The sequence below is a fragment of the Bos indicus genome, chromosome X (assembly GCF_029378745.1).
Source record: "Bos indicus isolate NIAB-ARS_2022 breed Sahiwal x Tharparkar chromosome X, NIAB-ARS_B.indTharparkar_mat_pri_1.0, whole genome shotgun sequence".
Classification (NCBI taxonomy): domain Eukaryota; kingdom Metazoa; phylum Chordata; class Mammalia; order Artiodactyla; family Bovidae; genus Bos; species Bos indicus.
Genome location: NC_091789.1, coordinates 59667607 through 59685837, shown reverse-complemented (window position 1 = coordinate 59685837; position 18231 = coordinate 59667607). Strand labels below are relative to the sequence as shown.

The window sequence follows — 18231 nt, the reverse complement described above, 5'->3', positions numbered from 1 at the left end:
TTTGGAGCCAGTTTTTGTTAGATTGGTACTTCTCTCTTTTACCCAGAAATAAAGATGGAAAGTCTGAGTTGGACTTTGATACAGATCAGTATGATATCCTGGTAACAGACTTTGGCACAGACGAAAAAGAGACTGGTGGCGTTTCCTCTGAGCTGCCAGAAACAGAGTACTCATTACGGGTGAGTAAGAGTGGTTTTTCTTCAACAATGAGAGGTAAGATGTCCTGTAACATGAAAATATTACAGAACAAAATTTCACTTTATAAAGATGACAACCTTTTAACCCTATACTCGGATTCCTTTTCACTGTCTGCACTCAAACAGTGTAGCTAATATAGTCAGCAGTACTTAGTATGGGAGTTGATGTAGAATAACAAAGTATACAAACTGAGCCAAATCTTTGCTCAGATGGGATCTCAGATGCTAGCAGCGTTTTATGGGGATGTCAGTTGAATTGGCAATATTGTGTAATAACTTTCCCTTCACTGTTCCATAGGCATTTTGTGGCATCCTATACATGAAGCCACGAATGAAAATTTTTCTGCGTCAGAAGAAGGTGACTACCCAGATGATTGCCAAGAGCCTGGCCAATGTAGGATATGATATATATAAACCTACCTTCACAGTATCCTTTCAACTACATGAAACTGACCTCTTTGCTTCAGGATTAGATTTCCAAGTTGGCACATAAAAACAGAAATCTTTCCTTTTCCAATTAAAAAATGTGTTATAGTACAAGCCCTCTTTTACTGTATTCTAAGGAGATATTTCTAAAGCCAACCTATGCACCAGTTTTATCAGAGATCACCTGGAAATTATTAAAATAATACAGCATCCTGAGTCTTCAGAGATTCTGGTTCAGTAGATTCTGAAATCTCTTTTTTTAAAAAAATATTTCTTAATTTAAAAATCCTCCACAGATTATAATGAGTAACCAAGTTTGAGAATCTCTACTGTAAGGAATGATCCATGCTGTTGGGTTTGTACAGGAATTTTGTTACGTATTAATTGATATGTAAAATGTTGACTTAAATTTGTTGCAAAATGTTGACTTAAATTTGTTCATCTTTTGGATAGGCTATGAGTTTTGCTGTAAGAAGTCCAGACTTATGTTGATAGAAGTTAGAAGATGGGAAACCTAGGGTGAGAGAAATCTTCAACAGATTTGACATGGATTTCCTTGTACTTCTCATAATTGCAGCCATTCAGAGAAGTTAATTACTCACTTTCACTTCTGCCCCCATATTGCCTTGGGAATGAATTTCAGACACTTGAGGAATCTTAAGGCAAACTATGGAAATTAGGTCCATCTTTGTTTATGAATTTGGGGGCCAAACAAGTGTTTGAAAGGATGAGAATTCATAAGTACTTTTGAAGAATTGCTCTTGTCATTTACTTTCTAGTAATAAGCTCAGCTCTTGGCCCAAGAAACCTGTTCACACACTGTTTACTTTATCAGAGGCATTATCTAGCTTACTTTGTCTTTCTTCCCTTGACCAAAAATTAGAAAATGCTGTTCCCTTTTTAAATAGCCATAAGGTTGTTACTCATAAGCAGATGGATTAATCCTTGTCTACTATGAAAGTTAAAAAAAAAACAAAACACCCTAAACACACCCAGCTTAACAAAGCCAGAGCTAGCATCATTAGCATCTGTAGGTAAATTAGTTATAATATCACTGTATGGAGCTGGGATCTTAGTGCCTTAAGTTTAACAGAACCAGTCTAAAAAAGTGCTTTTCAACTACTGTTTCAGGATATACTATATTTCTGCCTTCAGCTTCTTTCTCTTATGGATTTCTATCAGGATACCTTCTAAGCGTTCATTCTGTATATACCTCAGCTCTTCTCAGCCTCCCTTCCCATTAAACTAGTTACTTTCCCCTGTTAGAATTTGGGCTAAATGAATTCACTATTCAGTTCAGTTCAGTTCAGTTGCTCAATCGTGCCTGACTCTTCCGACCCCATGAATCGCAGCACGCCAGGCCTCCCTGTCCATCACCAACTCCCAGAGTTCACTCAGACTCACATCCATTGAGTCAGTGATGCCATCCAGCCATCTCATCCTCTGTCGTCTCCTTCTCCTCCTGCCCCCAATCCCTCCCAGCATCAGAGTCTTTTCCAATGAGTCAACTCTTCGCATGAGATGGCCAAAGTACTGGAGTTTCAGCTTTAGCATCATTCCTTCCAGAGAAATCCCAGGGCTGATCTCCTTTAGAATGGACTGGTTGGATCTCCTTGCAGTCCAAGGGACTCTTCTCCAACACCACAGTTCAAAAGCATCAATTCTTCAGTGCTCAGCCTTCTTCACAGTCCAACTCTCACATCCATGCATGACCGCTGGAAAAACTATAGCGTTGACTAGACGGACCTTTGTTGGCAAAGCAATGTCTCTGCTTTTGAATATGCTATCTAGGTTGGTCATAACTTTTCTTCCAAGGAGTAAGCGTCTTTTAATTTCATGGCTGCAGTCACCATCTGCAGTGATTTTGGAGCCCCCAAAAATAAAGTCTGACACTGTTTCCCCATCTATTTCCTGTGAAGTGATGAGACCAGATGCCATGATCTTCATTTTCTGAATGTTGAGCTTTAAGCCAACTTTTTCACTCTCCTCTTTCACCTTCATCAAGAGGCTTTTTATGAGTAAAATGTAATTTCTAATAAAATTTCTCTAAAGGTCACTGAGGGAAAAGATACTGATGCTAACTTATTTATTCCTGTTATCAAAGGCTTCTTCTCCCCTCTTGTGCTTTCCCCTCATAATAATTTGGGAACCTCCTACTCCAGTGTACTCCCACATCATAATTTAGAGTTTAAAAGTGTATAACGGAAACAATTTGACAGTCTTTATCTTTAAAGTGTTAATTTTGTGGTATAGAATTTTGGTTTTTTGTTTTGGGCAGTTTTGCCCTATTTCGTTTTTGCATTGGAATGGGGTCTTACTTGTGGTTTGATTTGGGCTTCTGGAGACCAGAACATGAGATGTTGTGAGCCAAATATTACTGTGTTATGTATCACTTATGTCATGTCTTCATATCATATCTGGTCCATTTATCACATGGATTTGATGCAAGTAGCTTGTTACTTAGAGATGATAATGGAGATCAGTTTTTGAAAAAGTAACAAAAATTTTAACTCATTTAGACATGAAGATTTCTTTTAGTATTTGTTTTAGTGAAAATCTCAGTTTCTTTCTCTCCCCTTTATCTTTCTCACTCCCTTACCTTGATTTTTAAATCAAATAGGACTTGCTAAAAATTCATAATTATTCATGTTTATGTATAATTAGTTCTCTTTGTTTCATTTATTCAAGCTTGTTAACTTCTTCCCATGAAATAGATTACAACAGGATTAGTGTGCCTTCCAGCAGAATTATTGTCCTTTACTTTTGAAAGTGATTTTGTTCCTTGTGCTTTTGCTTTCATTGTGTTTTGTATGACTAGCTGGACATGCCTTATTGCTTTTAATTGTGTTGTGCCATGTATTTAGTAGTAAATTAGGCAGTTAGCAAAGGTTAGGTAATGTTTTGTGTTTTATGAATTTTTAGATCACTGATGATACTTTGATATATTTTCTTATAGTCTTTTTATGCATATATTTATAGTACATATTTTTCAGTGATACTTATTATATTCTGAACATTTCCTAATATTCCCAAATATTTTTTAAGGGCATAATTTTAAGAACTGTGTAACAGACCATGTGGCTACACTAACATTTATTTAGTCATTCCCTTATTGTCAAACATATAAATTATTTGTTTTTTAAGCTGTTATAAATCATTGATAAATCTCTATAACTCATAAACCTTTATGGTCTTCTCTCACTATTTCTGTAGTATAAATTCCTGAAATAGAATTACGTGGTCAAAGGTTAAGAATATTTTTAAAGCTGTTGATACAGATTTTTAAAATGCTTTGTAAAAAGTTTGTACCAGTTCATATACACTGGTGGTTGATGTTTTTTTGCTATAATATAATGCAAAATTTTGTGTGCTAAAGCCTCTGGTGTTTGTCTCCTTAATGATTTTCTTCTCAGAATAAGCAGGTGAAAATAACTTTTGGGTTCTCTTGCAAGGATAATAACCAGTTTGGAGTAATGATGTATCATAACAACCGCCTCATAAAGTCTTTTGAGAAGGTGGGGTGCCAGGTAAAGGTGAGTAGTTAATGTTTCTTTGTCATAGAAGGCTGAAAAGAGTAGGAAGAGGATTTAAATTTTGCAAAAGTGATAAACTAATGAATAGCTTTTTACTGCCACCTTGAGATGGTAGTTAAATCTGATCATGGAATTCTGTGTTACCAGTGAGCTGTCTTATGTTCAGAAGCTCTTTCTACTTATCATTCTTCATAAATGTTAACCCAGGAGCTTTACTGAATGCATTTTTTAGGTCACTGTTAATAAGAGGTAGAATGAGAGCACCAGCAACTCTGCCACGTGTATAAGTTTACTAATGTTTGAGGTAGCGCTTTCCATTTTCTTGTGGAGACAATAAGGCAAAGTGGAAGGTGCATAAAATTTAGTGTTTGATGACCAGGATTTGAGTCCCAGTTTTTCCAACTAAAAGCCATGTAACCTTGGCTACATTGTTTAATTTCCCTGCGGCTCAATTTTCTTACCTGTAAAATGGAAACAATAGTAGTTTTACTTGCTCTACCTACCTTAGAGTTTACAGAGTTGAGAGATTTAAATGGAATAAATCATACAAAAGTGCTTTATAATTGAAGTATAGAAATATTACCATCATCTTCAAGTTTTAATGACAACTTAAAGTGGTAACATCCATAAGTATCTCATTCATCCCTATTTTATAGATAAGATTGCTAATGCACAAAGGATGATAAGCTGCTTTATGTTACACAGTAGGACAAGGTTTTACATACGACCCAGGAGAGCTAGTTTGCAGCCTGTATTTCTTTTCATTGTTGTATCATCTTTATACAACTTGTTTGTGTGCCAGTCTAATTACACTTTGACTCAGTTCCTTCCATTAAAGAATACAAAAATGATTTTAAGTCCAAAAATCTTTCGTATCAACTTGTAATTAATCACTACAGGTGTGACTCTTTCGCAGTTGTTTGTGGCCTTACATATATAAACATTGTTTTATTTTAATAGAGTGTGATGATTACATAGCATCCTTAATTTTTTTCAGATGGAGTTTGGTTTTAGTTCCTTAGAACAGGAGTATATAACCTTAATTTTTTTTTTTTAGTATTATCATTCTTTGTTCAAATGGAATCTTATGGCAATCCCTTAATATAAAACAGATGAAAGTGCCTTGAAGTAGCATGGGTGAAGTAGAGTTTTCCTGGAAAATCCTAGGGAATCTATGGATCACAGTTTGAAAATCTCTGCCCTAAAATTTGGCATAGGTTCCAATTCATTGTAATATTTGCAGTCTATTAGAGTAAATTCCCAGTGTTTCTCTAGATATTACTGGCCTTTCCTTGCCCGTGAATGTTATATAACCTTTCTGTTATTGTTTGGAATCAAAAGGAAGTGCCTCTAGGCAGTCAACATTAATGTAAGTGTTGAAATTACTATTTTTCTTCTAAGCCAACTCATGGAGAAGGTGTGGGAGTAATTGGAGTCATTGAGTGCAATTTCTTAAAACCTGCCTACAATAAACAAGACTTTGAATACACCAAGGAGTACCGGTGAGTCACTCCCAACCTGAGGTGTTTCTAATGGTTTGTTCAGATATGATTCTATTCTCTGAAAACTCTAAAATCATCTCTTAAAACCAGCCAGATAAGTTAACTGAGAATTCCTTCAAATCTATTTTCTAAGATTATAAATAAAATGATTTGATTTTTAAATTAAACCTCACTGATGCATGATGTATGGAGCCCAATTGAAATAAACTTTAAAAATTATGGAAAGAGTATAGGGATTATTTAGTAAAATACTTATGGTGAAACAGTTTTTAAAAACTTTTTATTTTGTATTGGGAAATAGCTGATTAACAAAAAATGTGATAATTTTAGGTGAACAGGAAAGGGACTCAGCCATATATATTCATGTATCCATTCTCCCCCAAACCCCACTCACATCCAGGCTGCCACATAACATTGAGCAGAGTTCCATGGGCTATACAGTAGTTCCTTGTTGGTTATCCATTTTAAATATAGCAGTGTGTACATGCCCATCTCAAACTCCGTAACTTATCCCTTCCCCCCGATCCTTTCCCCAAGCAACCATAAGTCTGTGAGTCTGTTTCTGTTTTGTAAGTTCATTTGTATCATTTCTTTTTAGATTCCACATATAAAGGGTATCATATGCTATTTCTTCTCTGTCTGACTTCACTCAGTATGACACTCTCTAGGTCCAACCATGTTGCTACAAATACCATAATGTATTTCATTCATTTATTTTTAGGAGACAAAGGAGTTGTTAAAGCCAGAGTATAATAGTTTGTTTTAAAACTTGTAGGGAGGGATAGATCATACATTCTTCTTTCATCAAGTATTATGATATATCCCCTCTGCCATTACGGACATAAGAATGAAAGTTAAGAATCCTAGATGCCTATGAACAAATGGGATGCTGCTGCTGCTGCTGCTGAGTCGCTTCAGTCGTGTCCGACTCTGTGCGACCCCAGAGACGGCAGCTCACCTGGCACCCCCGTCCCTGGGATTCTCCAGGCAAGAACACTAGAGTGGGGATGAGATATATGTAAATGCTGTGTGTGTGTTAAGTCACACACACAGCATTTAGTCGTGTCCGACTCTTTGTGACCCCATGGACTGTAGCCCGCCAGGTTTCTCTGTCCATGGGATTTTCCAGGCAAGAATCCTGGAGTGGGTTGCCGTTTCCTCCTCCAGGGGATCTTCCCAACCCAGGGATTGAACCAGCATCTTTTATTTCTCCTGCATTGGCAGGTGGGTTCTTTACCACTGGCACTACCTGGGAAGCCCCTGTATGTAAATAAGAAAGTGAAATACCTATAAAATAATTGTATTAATGAGGGTTGTATGCCAAATGGGAAGCAGCTTTAAATAAAGCCTAAAGGAGTCAAGGAAGGCTTCACAAAGCAGAATACATTTGAGCTGAAACTTCAAGGAAAAGTTGGAGTTTGCTAGGTGAACAAAGCGGGGAGAGGACATTCTAAGCAGAGGAAAGTATGTGAAAGGGCAAAGGGTGTTCTGGGAGTATGGAGAAAGAAGGCGTGAGGACTTTTGGTGTTGTTTTCCTTGAAATCTCAGCAGCAAATCTTTTGTTAGAGTGGAGGGAAAGTAATTCCCCAAATCTTTTTTTGTTTTGTGTCCAAACTATAATAAAATTAGTTAAATGTTGTGCCTTAATTTATACAAAACCATAAGAATTTTAGGTTTAATATTTGACAGACTGATAACTATTTGGATGACAACCTCAGATTAATTTCAGGGTAATTGGTTCTTGGTCCCTAGGGCTACTCAGTGATTATGATAACTGTCTGCCCTTAATTTAAGTAAAATAGTCTTTTAAACATGAGTCTGGCCCATAATGGAGATCTTTGATTCGGACTTGACTCACAAGAATGAAAGTTTAGGAATGACATCAGTTTGGCAAAAGTCCAGAGCCGAGTCATTCTATTTCTCTTGAGTGAAAGGAGTAGTGAATTTCTGGTGATTAACCAAATAGTTGAGATTTGTGAAATCCAAATGTTAGATACTAAAGCTATGTAACATCCTCCTATGCCGTCTCTGCCACCCCTGCATCTACCTTTTAAATTTTAGAGGTATTAGACTCTTGGTTTGTGATGTTTCATTTCAGTATGTTGAGTTTTAGGTGATGGCAGGGGAATCCAAATGGAGGTATTCCATAGAGAGTAGGTTTATTCAGTTAAATATATGGGACTTCCAGCTTAAGTAGCTTAATATCTGCTGCACATTTTATTAAAAACAGAAAACTAGTATACTATCCTGCATACAGAGTCTTCTGAGGATGAGAAATTTGTGTAACTCACCCCAATTCTGACATCATTTCCCTTTCCATTCTGTTTTATATTCACTGAAAAAAGTGTTTTGTTAATATATGAGGGAATTTGAGAGGGTGATTAGAGAAGATTGTCTGCCATCACAAACTCATCCTAAGAGTATTTATTATAGATTTCAAAACTGCTAAAAGAGGTTTCAGCCATCACACTGCTGGAATGTCTACAAATAAATCACTTGTAATATCACTTTTAATAGTTGTGGGTATCAAATTTCAGCTGCAACTACCAGGGCTCAAACTTACAACATTTTTAGAGTGAATTTCAGCTTAAGAAATGCAATCAACACATACTAACTGAGCACCTCACTGGTGCATGGCACAGTGGCTAGGTTTTGTGGAATTTTCCAGAGATATTCGAGACACAGTTGCTGTCTTTGAGGAGCTCACGGTCTAATTGTAATGACGGATTGTTACCAACATGAAACGGAGCAATAAACTGTTTGATTATTTGGAACTAAGTGGTATGGTACAGGAAACATTTGCTGATAGAACAGATATGGAAGGTTTTAAGTAAACAGTGTGACTTAAGATTTGCCTTAAAGATACAGCGTTTAAAAAAGGGATGGAGGGGAATTCCAGGATGAAATTATAGCAGGAGCTAAATCAGGCAATGACAGAAACTCGGAATGGGAAGAATAACATAGGGCCCTATCCTAAAGCAGGGATTGGCAAATCTTTCTGTGAAGGGCCGGGAAGTAAATAGTTTTAGCTTTATAGGTGGTGTGGGCTCTGTCACTACTACTCAGTTGTGCTGTAGTATGAAAGTACTCAATTCTGCTGTAGTACGAACACAGCCACAGACATAAGTAAAGGAATGAACATGTCTGTGTTCAGTACAGTTTTGTTTATGAAAACAGGCAGCAGCCTGGATTTGGCCCACAGGTTGTAGTTTGTTGACCCCTTCCCTAAAGCCCCACTTCCCAAACTGTGTGCCAAGCTGCACATAATGAAGTCACAGGGGAGCCATGGGATATTTAAAATTTTTGAGGGGAGTACAGTGGTACTTGACTCTTGCCTATAAGCAGTAGAAATTGTTTTCAGTTGCTGTCATAACAAATTACCACAAACTTAGCGCCTTAAGACAACACTGATTTATTGGCTTAGAGTTCTGTAGGTTAGAAGTCCATCTCAGATCTCACTGGGCTAAAATCAAGGTGTTGGCAAAGCTGCATTTATTTCTGGAGGCTCTAGGGGTGAATCTATTTTGTTGGCTTTTCAAGCTTTTAGAGTCTGCCAGCATTCCTTGACCCATGGCCCTCTTCCTCCATCCACATTCAAAGCCATCAATGATGGGTTGGGTCCTCATATCATATCACTCTGATGACCTTGCTTCTGTCATCACATCTCGTTTGATTCTGACTCTTCTGCCTCACTCTTCCACTTTTAAGGACCCTTATGACTGTGTTGGTAATTCAAGATAATCTCCCTGTCTTAAGGTCAGCTGATGAGTAAGCTTAATGCCACCTGCAACTTGATTTCCCCCTTGAAATGTAACCTGATATATTCACAGGTTTCAGGGATTAGGACATAGACATCTTTGAAGGACCATTATTATGCTATGACAATCTGCTCTCTGGCCTCCTAAGATCCACTTACATCACACATGCAAAATACATCTATCCCATCCCAGCATCCCCCAAAGTCTCAACTCTTAGAGCAACTTAGTCTAAGTTTTTAATGTCCTCAACTCACAGTTCCCAAATCTCATCTAAATCAAGTATGAATGATACTGAGTCTGATGCATCGTGGGGTAAAATTCCTCTCTATATGCAGGTGTGTGTCTTTTTAAAATTTTTTTATATTTTGCTTCCAAAATACAATGGTGGGACAGGCATAGGATACCAATTAGAGATGTTCCAGTTCAAACAGGGAGAAAATTTGACAGAAAAAGGAATCCAGGCAAGCTAACTTCATTAAATTTCAAGGCCTGGAAATACTCTTCTGGGGCTTTCAGCTCCACCCTTTGGATTTAAGGCTCTATTCTGTCCTCATGGCTCCACCCGCAGACTCGACTTTCCTTTTTCTTGAAGGATAGCATGTATTTATGTGTGTTTCCCAGGAGGCTCAGTGATGAAGAATCCACCTGCCAATGCAGGAGACATGGATTCAATTCCTGGGTCAGGAAGGTTCCCTGGAGGAGGAAATGGCAATCCACTCCAGTATTCTTGCCTGCAAAATCCCCATGGACAGAGGGGCCTAGTGGGCTATAGTCCATGGGGTCACAAAAGAGTTGGATGCAACTGAACACAAACACACACACAAGCGTGTATTTGTAGCTGAGTAGTTTCATCTTGTTTCAACTTGTTTCTTGACTGTAGAGTTTTGGGGGTCCAACAACCTTCTTTCACACTCTCTCTGTCCCTTTCAGGCCAATTTAGCAGGGTTTTTTAAAATTTATTTATGTTAATTGGAGGCTAATTACTTTACAATATTGTAGTCGTTTTTGCCATACACTGACATGATAATGTACCATTCTCAAGAACCTTGTGGGTCTCAGGTATATATCATGGATACTCATTCAGACAAGAGATTCTTGACAGATCTTTCTTAGATAGTCCTATTTCTATTCTTCTGCTGAGATGGTGGTGGAGATCTAATATGTTCAGTCTTTTCAGAGAACTTTTTGTATGACTGAGTGCTTTGATCTTTTGATCTTCCTAAGATATTAGCAAAAGGTTGTCCAGCCACTGTCTTGGATTTACATTTTAGCATCTTTTGCAATCTGAATAAGCTGAGACTTTCCAAAATCATTAAGTCCTGGTTCCTTTTTTATTGAACAGTTCTTCCCTCAGTTTATTTCTTTCTTCTCACATTTTATGTAAGCAAGCAGCCACTGCTGCTGCTGCTGCTGCTAAGTCGCTTCAGTCGTGTCTGACTCTGTGCAACCCCATAGACAGCAGCCCACCAGGCTCCCCCGTCCCTGGGATTCTCCAGGCAAGAACACTGGAGTGGGTTGCCATTTCCCTCTCCAATGCATGAAAGTGAAAAGTGAAAGTGAAGTCTCTCAGTCATGTCCAACTCCTAGCGACCCCATGGACTGCAGCCTACCAGACCCCTCCGTCCATGGGATTTTCCAGGCAAGAGTCCTGGAGTGGGGTGCCATTGCCTTCTCCGAAGCAGCCACTAGACCATACTTTTAGCACCTTACTTGGAAATTTCCTCAACTAAATGTCCAGTTTTGTCATTTAGGAGTTCTGCTTTCCACCTTGTCTTGGATCCAATTCTGCTAAGCTTTCTGCCACTACATAACAAGTTTTCTAATAACATGTTGCTAATATCCTTCTGAGCCTTTACCAGCAACAATTTTAACATCCATCATTCTACTAACAATCTGTTCCCAGTGACTTAGATATACTCTGAGGAAGTTTGTGTTTTTTTCTACCATGATCTGCACTTCTGAGCACCCTACCAGTGGAGTGTTTAACATCCATATTTCTACAGTCTATTCAAGGCAATCCAGGCAATTTGTGTAATGTTCTTCAAATTCTTCCAGCCTCTGCCCCACTGCCCAATTCCAAACCACTTCTACATTTTTAGGTATTTATTATGCTAACACCACACTTCTAGGTATAAAAATATTTAATTACTTTTGATTCCATTGTATCTTTGTGAATCTGGATTTTTTGTGATTAACTGTGATAAAAAGCAAGCAATACACAAAAAAATCAGTGTTGAATAAGAAATTAGGGATGTTGTGTCCAATTTGATTCCAAGGTTTGAACAGTTGTTTGATATCCAATAGGCATACCCATTCCATTATACATAATTGTGGCTATTTAAGATTGAAATAGAAATATTTTAATATATATATTTTCAGGTGGACACTACATTTTAGTCCATACTTATTATTTGTATATAACTGTTTAAGAGTAAATGCAACTAGTACATATTTCTTGAGACCTAAGGGTGCCGTGAAAAACTTGAGACACTACAGGTACCATGAACCAAGACAGTTGGAGAATTTCTGTCTTAGAGGGACATTGGCTAGAGTAGTTGATACTTTAGGCAATGAGAATTCATTGTTTATTCTTGAATAGAGGGGTGACTTGAAATAATTGTGTCTTAAGAATATAATACTTATATACTGCTCTATGGCTTATAAAGTGCTTTACATGAATTATATCAATTGATAAACCTGGAAACAAGGTGCAGGATAGGTTAAAAAGAAGTACATACTATTTGAATAATCTAGATGTGAGGTGAAGGTCTGAAATAAGACTGCTGTGAAAAAGGAAATATATGACTGCTGCTAAGTCGCTTCAGTCGTGTCCGACTCTGTGCGACCCCATAGATGGAAGCCCACCAGATTCCCCCATCCCTGGGATTCTCCAGGCAAGAACACCGGAGTGGGTTGCCATTTCCTTCTCCAAAATATATGACAGATACTATGAAAAAAAGATTTTAAAATTTGGTGATATATTAATAATGGGATAAGGAAAATAAAGGAGAGGAAGATTCAAAGGTCACTTTAAAATCTCAAATTTAATAGATATTGTCAGATAGAATAATGAGATTGGGAAAAGGAACAATTTCGTGTAATGGCAATAGTTAGATTGTAGGGGATTAAGACAGGAGTATGAAGAGAAGATAGTGGATATAGACCACATATACCAGGATTGGGGAAGTGAAAGGAAAGAGATTAATAGAACAGTGGAATCAAACCAGGTTTTTGCAAGAAGGAATGGAGTTTCAAAATTTATGATAATGGTGTTTTGATTGAGCTGGTATTAATATTTACACGACCATGTGCCTTTGTTAAAACTTATAGAACTACACATTAAAAAGATAAATTTTACTCTGTACCATAAATGTCACCATTTAAAAAATGACTACTTTGTTGGTTTTGGTATATTCACAAAGTATGTGGACTAGAGCCCACCAGGCCCCTCCATCCATGGGATTCTCCAGGCAAGAACACTGGAGTGGCTTGCCATTTCCTTCTCCAGGGGATCTTCCCTGACCCAGGGATCGAACCCGGGTCTCCCACGTCGTAGGCAGACACTTTGCTGTCTGAGCTGCCAGGGAAGTCCGTACAACCATCACCACTATCTAATTCTAAAGCATTTTCGTCATCTCAAAAAGAAACATCTTGTCCATTAGCAGTCACTCCTCATTTCCCCTCCTCTTCAACCCCTAATGACCACATAATCTATTTCCTTTTTTTCCTTTTTTTAATTGTGGTAAAATACACATAACATTACCATCATAACCATTTTTAAATGTGCATTTTGGCGGTATTAAGTACATTCATATTGTTATGCAACCATCACCACTGAAGGAAAGTTACATGGCTCAAAATAGCCTGGAGTTAAAACTCCCCTCTGGGTCCTCCCCACCATTCTATGCAAAACAAAGAACTCTCTCACCCGAAGGAAAAAAAATGGACATTAAGGTTGATTATGTCCATCTCCCAGCCGGTCCAGCCTCTGGCCGATCTCCAGAATTCCTTGCCCCAGCCATTTAAGAGATAACTACTCCAAACAACCTTGGAGAAGAACAGGCCCCCGTAAGACAGTAGATTTCCACATACGTGCCTATATATACTTACTCTGTTCTTGGGTTAGTGCAGCAGCTCACTAATCTGACTGCTGCCCCTTCTGGCCTCATTAAAGGTGATCTGTTCCTGTAAAGTGCTGGTCTCATTCTTTTTCCGAACCTCGCCTTCTCTAACTCCCTTACCATACAACCACCATCATCTGCAGAACTATTTTCATCTAGCAAAACTGAAATTCTGTACCTATTAAACAATAACTCCTCATTCCCACCATTCTGCTTTCTGTCTCTATGAATTTGACTATGCTAAGTACCTCATGTAAGTGGAATCACACAGTATTTCTCATTTTGTGACTTATTTCACTTAACATAATGTCCTTAAGTTGCATCTATGTTGTACATATGTCAGAATTTACTTTTTAAAGGCTGAGTTTCCTTTTTTAATATTCTTCTGTTTGTATGTACTATACTTTGCTTATTCATTCATTTATCGGTGGACACAGGTTGCTTCAGTGTTTTAGCTCTTACAATTTATAGTCTATTTTGTCTGATACTTATATTAAATAGCTAGCTACCCTTGCTCTCTTTTGGTTATTATTTACAGGGAATATCCTTTTCTATCCCTTCATTTTCACTGTGTGTCTTTGTATGTAAAATTAGTCTCACATAGAGAGCATATATTTTGGCCTTTTTGTTAAAACCCATTTCACCCATCTCTGTCTTCTGATAGAGAGTTTAATCCATTTACATTTAAAGTAATTACTGATAAGAAAGGATGTCTGTCATTTTGCTGTTTGTTTTCTATACATCTTATATTTTGTCCTTCATTTCCTGTATTACTGTCACCTTTTATGTTTAGTTGATTTTTTTGAAGTGAAACATTTGAATTCTTCTCATTTCCTTTTGTATATATTTATAGCTATTTTCTTTGGGGTTACCATGGGGTTACATGATGCTGTGAGCAGAAGCAGCAAACAGAGATCAGAGCACAGATCCCCAATATTTGGAGGGAGAGGTCCTTTTTGCCTGTCCTGGTTCCTGCAAGCTACTTTTGAAATGTGTGCATAGCCATCTGCCATGGGGCTAGGGTAGGAGATGGGTAACTACTACTGTGCTAAAAGCTGAGATTTCCCAATTTGTCATCCAAGCATTCCCCTGGAAATTATAAGCATTCGATAGACTCCAAAATTCCAAATGGTTACATTAGACAGGTTCTGCCAGTGTAACGGAGAAGACGATGGCACCCCACTCCAGTACTCTTGCCTGGAAAATCCCATGGACAGAGGAGCCTGGTGGGCTACAGTCCATGGGGTCACAAAGAGTTGGACACAACTGAGCGACTTCACTTTCACTTTTCACTTTCATGCATTGGAAAAGGAAATGGCAACCCACTCCAGTGTTCTTGCCTGAAGAATCCCAGGGACGGGGGAGCCTGGTGGGCTGCCGTCTATGGGGTCACACAGAGTCGGACACGACTGAAGCGACTTAGCAGCAGCAGCAGCAGCCAGTGTAAATATTGTCTTTTTGGGAAGACAGATTCCTGCCTCCTACTCCACCAGCTTTCCAGAATCCCATGCAGTCTTTTTTATTTATTTAACTATTTTTTAATTTTGACCATGCTTGGTCTTCATTGCTGCGTGGGTCTTCTCTAGCTGCAGTGAGCAGGGGCTACGCTTCATTTGCCATTGCAGTGCGTAAGCTTCTCATTGCAGTGGCTTCTCTTGATGTGGAGCAAAGGCTCTAGGCATGTGGGCTTCAGTAGTTGCAGCATATGAGCTCAGTAGTTGTGGTGCATGGGCTTAGTTGCTCCTCAGCATGTGGGATCTTCCCAGACCAGGGATCGAACTGGTGTCCTCTGCATTGGCAGGCAGATTCTTAACCACTAGACCACCAAAGGAAGCCCTTGTAATCTTTTTTAAAAAGTAGATTTTAAATAAAATTTTAATAGAAAGCAAGAAATAATTCTTCATCTGTGACTTCAGGAAAGAATATAAACATAGAGGTCGGTGTGCTGGTAGGTCAGAGGAGGGAATAAGAGTTTATAAGAAAGTTCATTTAATCTTCTCTGTGTAGTCAGAATCTAATATGAGCAAGGTGGAGTTAAGGAAGAATTCCTCTTAAGGAAAGGTCTACAGAATCTTTGGGGAGTTATCTGAGGAGTCAAGAGATTTTTTAAAAATGCTAAATTTGTAGTATTTCAAGTATGTATGCACAGCTGTACATTAAGTTGTAATCCTGAATTGTAAAATTAAACAGAAATTAGTCACTAGAAATTGCCAGTTTTTCAAAGTAAAATTCAGATTTTCTACACATCATACTGTTTTACCCTGGGCCTGCTGCTGTTCACTTAAGAAGAGAGATAAAGGAGAAAGGGCAAGAGCCATAATTGGGGCATAGCCTCTACTAACAGCTGTGTCATAGAAGGTTAAAGGGGACTTTGTTACCTATTGCTGCTGTAACTGCTATGATCAGCATTTGGATAAAGAAGAACTATATAGACGTGTTTTAAGTTACTGTTTGATTGATTTGTAATAGGTAGGGTGCAATATTTGATCCTCTGACTTTGAACTTGGTCCTGAATTGTTTACGTGTAGTGATCTGACAGTTGAATAACTCCCCAACTACTAATCTGCAGTGTAGTCTTCTGTCGTTGTATCTAATGTCATTTCCCCTCACTGTGATTCTAAAATGTGGAGAACACAGTATTTTTTAGGATTTGTAACCTCAGATATGCAGATAACACCACCCTTATGGCAGGAAGCGAGGAAGAACTAAAGAGCCTCTTGATGAAAGTGAAAGAGGAGAGTGAAAAAGGTGGCTTAAAACTCAACATTCAGAAAACTAAGATTATGGCATCTGGTCCCATCACTTCATGGCAAATAGATGGGGAAACAGTGGAAACAGTGAGAGACTTTATTTTCAGGGGCTCCAAAATCACTGCAGATGGTGATTGCAGCCATGAAATCAAAAGACACTTGCTCCTTGGAAGAAAAGCTATGACCAACCTAGACAGCATATTAAAAATCAGACATTACTTTGCCAACAAAGGTCCATCTAGTCAAAGCTATGGTTTTCCCAGTAGTCATGTGTAGCTGTGAGAGTTGGACTATAAAGAAAGCTGAGCACTGAAGAATTGATGCTTTTGAACCGTGGTGTTGGAGAAGACTCTTGAGAGTCCCTTGGACTGCAAGGAGATCCAACCAGTCCATTCTAAAGAAGATCAGTCCTGGGTGTTCTTTGGAAGCACTGATGTTGAAGCTGAAACTCCAATACTTTGGCCACCTGCTTCAAAGAAGTGATTCATTGAAAAAGACCCTGATGCTGGGAAAGATTGAAGGTGGGAGGAAAAGGGGACGACAGAGGATGAGATGGTTGGATGGCATCACTGACTCAATGGACATGAGTTTGAACAAGCTCTGGGAGTTGGTGATGGACAGGGAAGCATGGTGTGCTGCAGTCCATGGGGTTGCAAAGAGTCGGACATGACTGACCAACTGAACTGAACTGAACTGACCATCTTATCTTTTCAACCAAAGTGACTATTCAACATTATGAACTTTGTCATTTTGACACATAATTTACAAAGGCAGTAGATTCCCATCCTAGTTGCTTGAAGTGTAGATGTTCAAACCTATGCTGAATATTCTAAATGGCTGGTTTCCGTTAAGTGGGAGCACCTTAAAGATTACAAAATTATTCAACAAATTCTTAGCATTGACATGCTTCTTTCTTTTTTTTTTTTTTTTCAGGTTGACAATAAATGCCCTTGCCCAGAAGCTCAATGCATATTGGAAGGAAAAGACCTCCCAAGAGAATTTGGAGACCTCAGCCATAGTCAGGCCAATACCGTGAGTAGTAAATTTAGAATATAAAAGTGTCAGGGGTAACATCTCTAGGGCAAATGGAAGGAATAGGAAAAGATGATGCTTTTCACATAAGGAAGTTGAATTAACTAAAAACAGGAAATCACAGGTACTAATTTCATCATTCTCTAAACCTCTTCATTTCTGGTTTAACATTTGTGTGGTTTGGATCATAAATATGACGAGTTTAGTATTGTCAGTTTATCCTGTCCTCAGTGTAATATAATGGAAGATGATGACCATTTGAATCAGCTACTCCTTGGTTGAAAATTTAGATCTACTTATCTTTTTAATTTTACTGTATATTATCTAATGTATTAAAATTGTTTTCAGGTCATAAGATCTATAAATGTTATGAATATTACTTCAAAACCTAAATAAATGAATGTTGTATTCTCTATTTCCAAATAATTAGGCAAAAATCATGAAATTAAATCATGGATAAAAGTCTATTAGTTTTTGGTTTGTTTTTAGATTTTATTGAAGTATAATTGATTTACAATGTTATATTAATTTCCTCTCTACAGCAGAGTGACAGAGTTATACATATGTATATTCTTTTTCATATTCTTTTCCATTATGGTTGAAACAGGATATTGAATATAGTTCCCTGTGCTGTACAGTAGGACCTTGTTATTTATCCATCCTATATATAATAGTTTGCTTCTGCTAATCCGAAACTCTAATTCCCTCCCTCCCCTAACCCCCTGCACCCCACCCCCTACCTTGGCAACCACAAGTCTGTTCTCTATTAAATCTGATTCTTAATAGTTGAATGAGCTTAGGTAAGTAAGTCACTTCATCTCTCTGAGTATATTAACTCATGATTGACCAGAGACGTATTAATATGTCTTGTTACCCGAATGTTATATTTTTAAATTTTTTAATTGGAGGAAA

The 18231-nt window shown here is 38.0% G+C and overlaps 1 protein-coding gene across 3 annotated transcripts in view; it reads left to right on the top strand.

The window, feature by feature from the left end:
• The window catches only part of MORC4 (MORC family CW-type zinc finger 4), a 69365-nt gene that overhangs the window by 20364 nt on the left and 30770 nt on the right, over positions 1–18231 (top strand). For all 3 annotated transcript variants that reach the window (XM_070784601.1, XM_070784603.1, XM_070784602.1), the window contains 5 exons: positions 47–179; positions 496–624; positions 4037–4156; positions 5558–5658; positions 17221–17319. In XM_070784601.1, coding sequence (XP_070640702.1) covers positions 47–179; positions 496–624; positions 4037–4156; positions 5558–5658; positions 17221–17319 — 582 coding nt within the window. The remainder of the gene's footprint in view (positions 1–46; positions 180–495; positions 625–4036; positions 4157–5557; positions 5659–17220; positions 17320–18231) is intronic.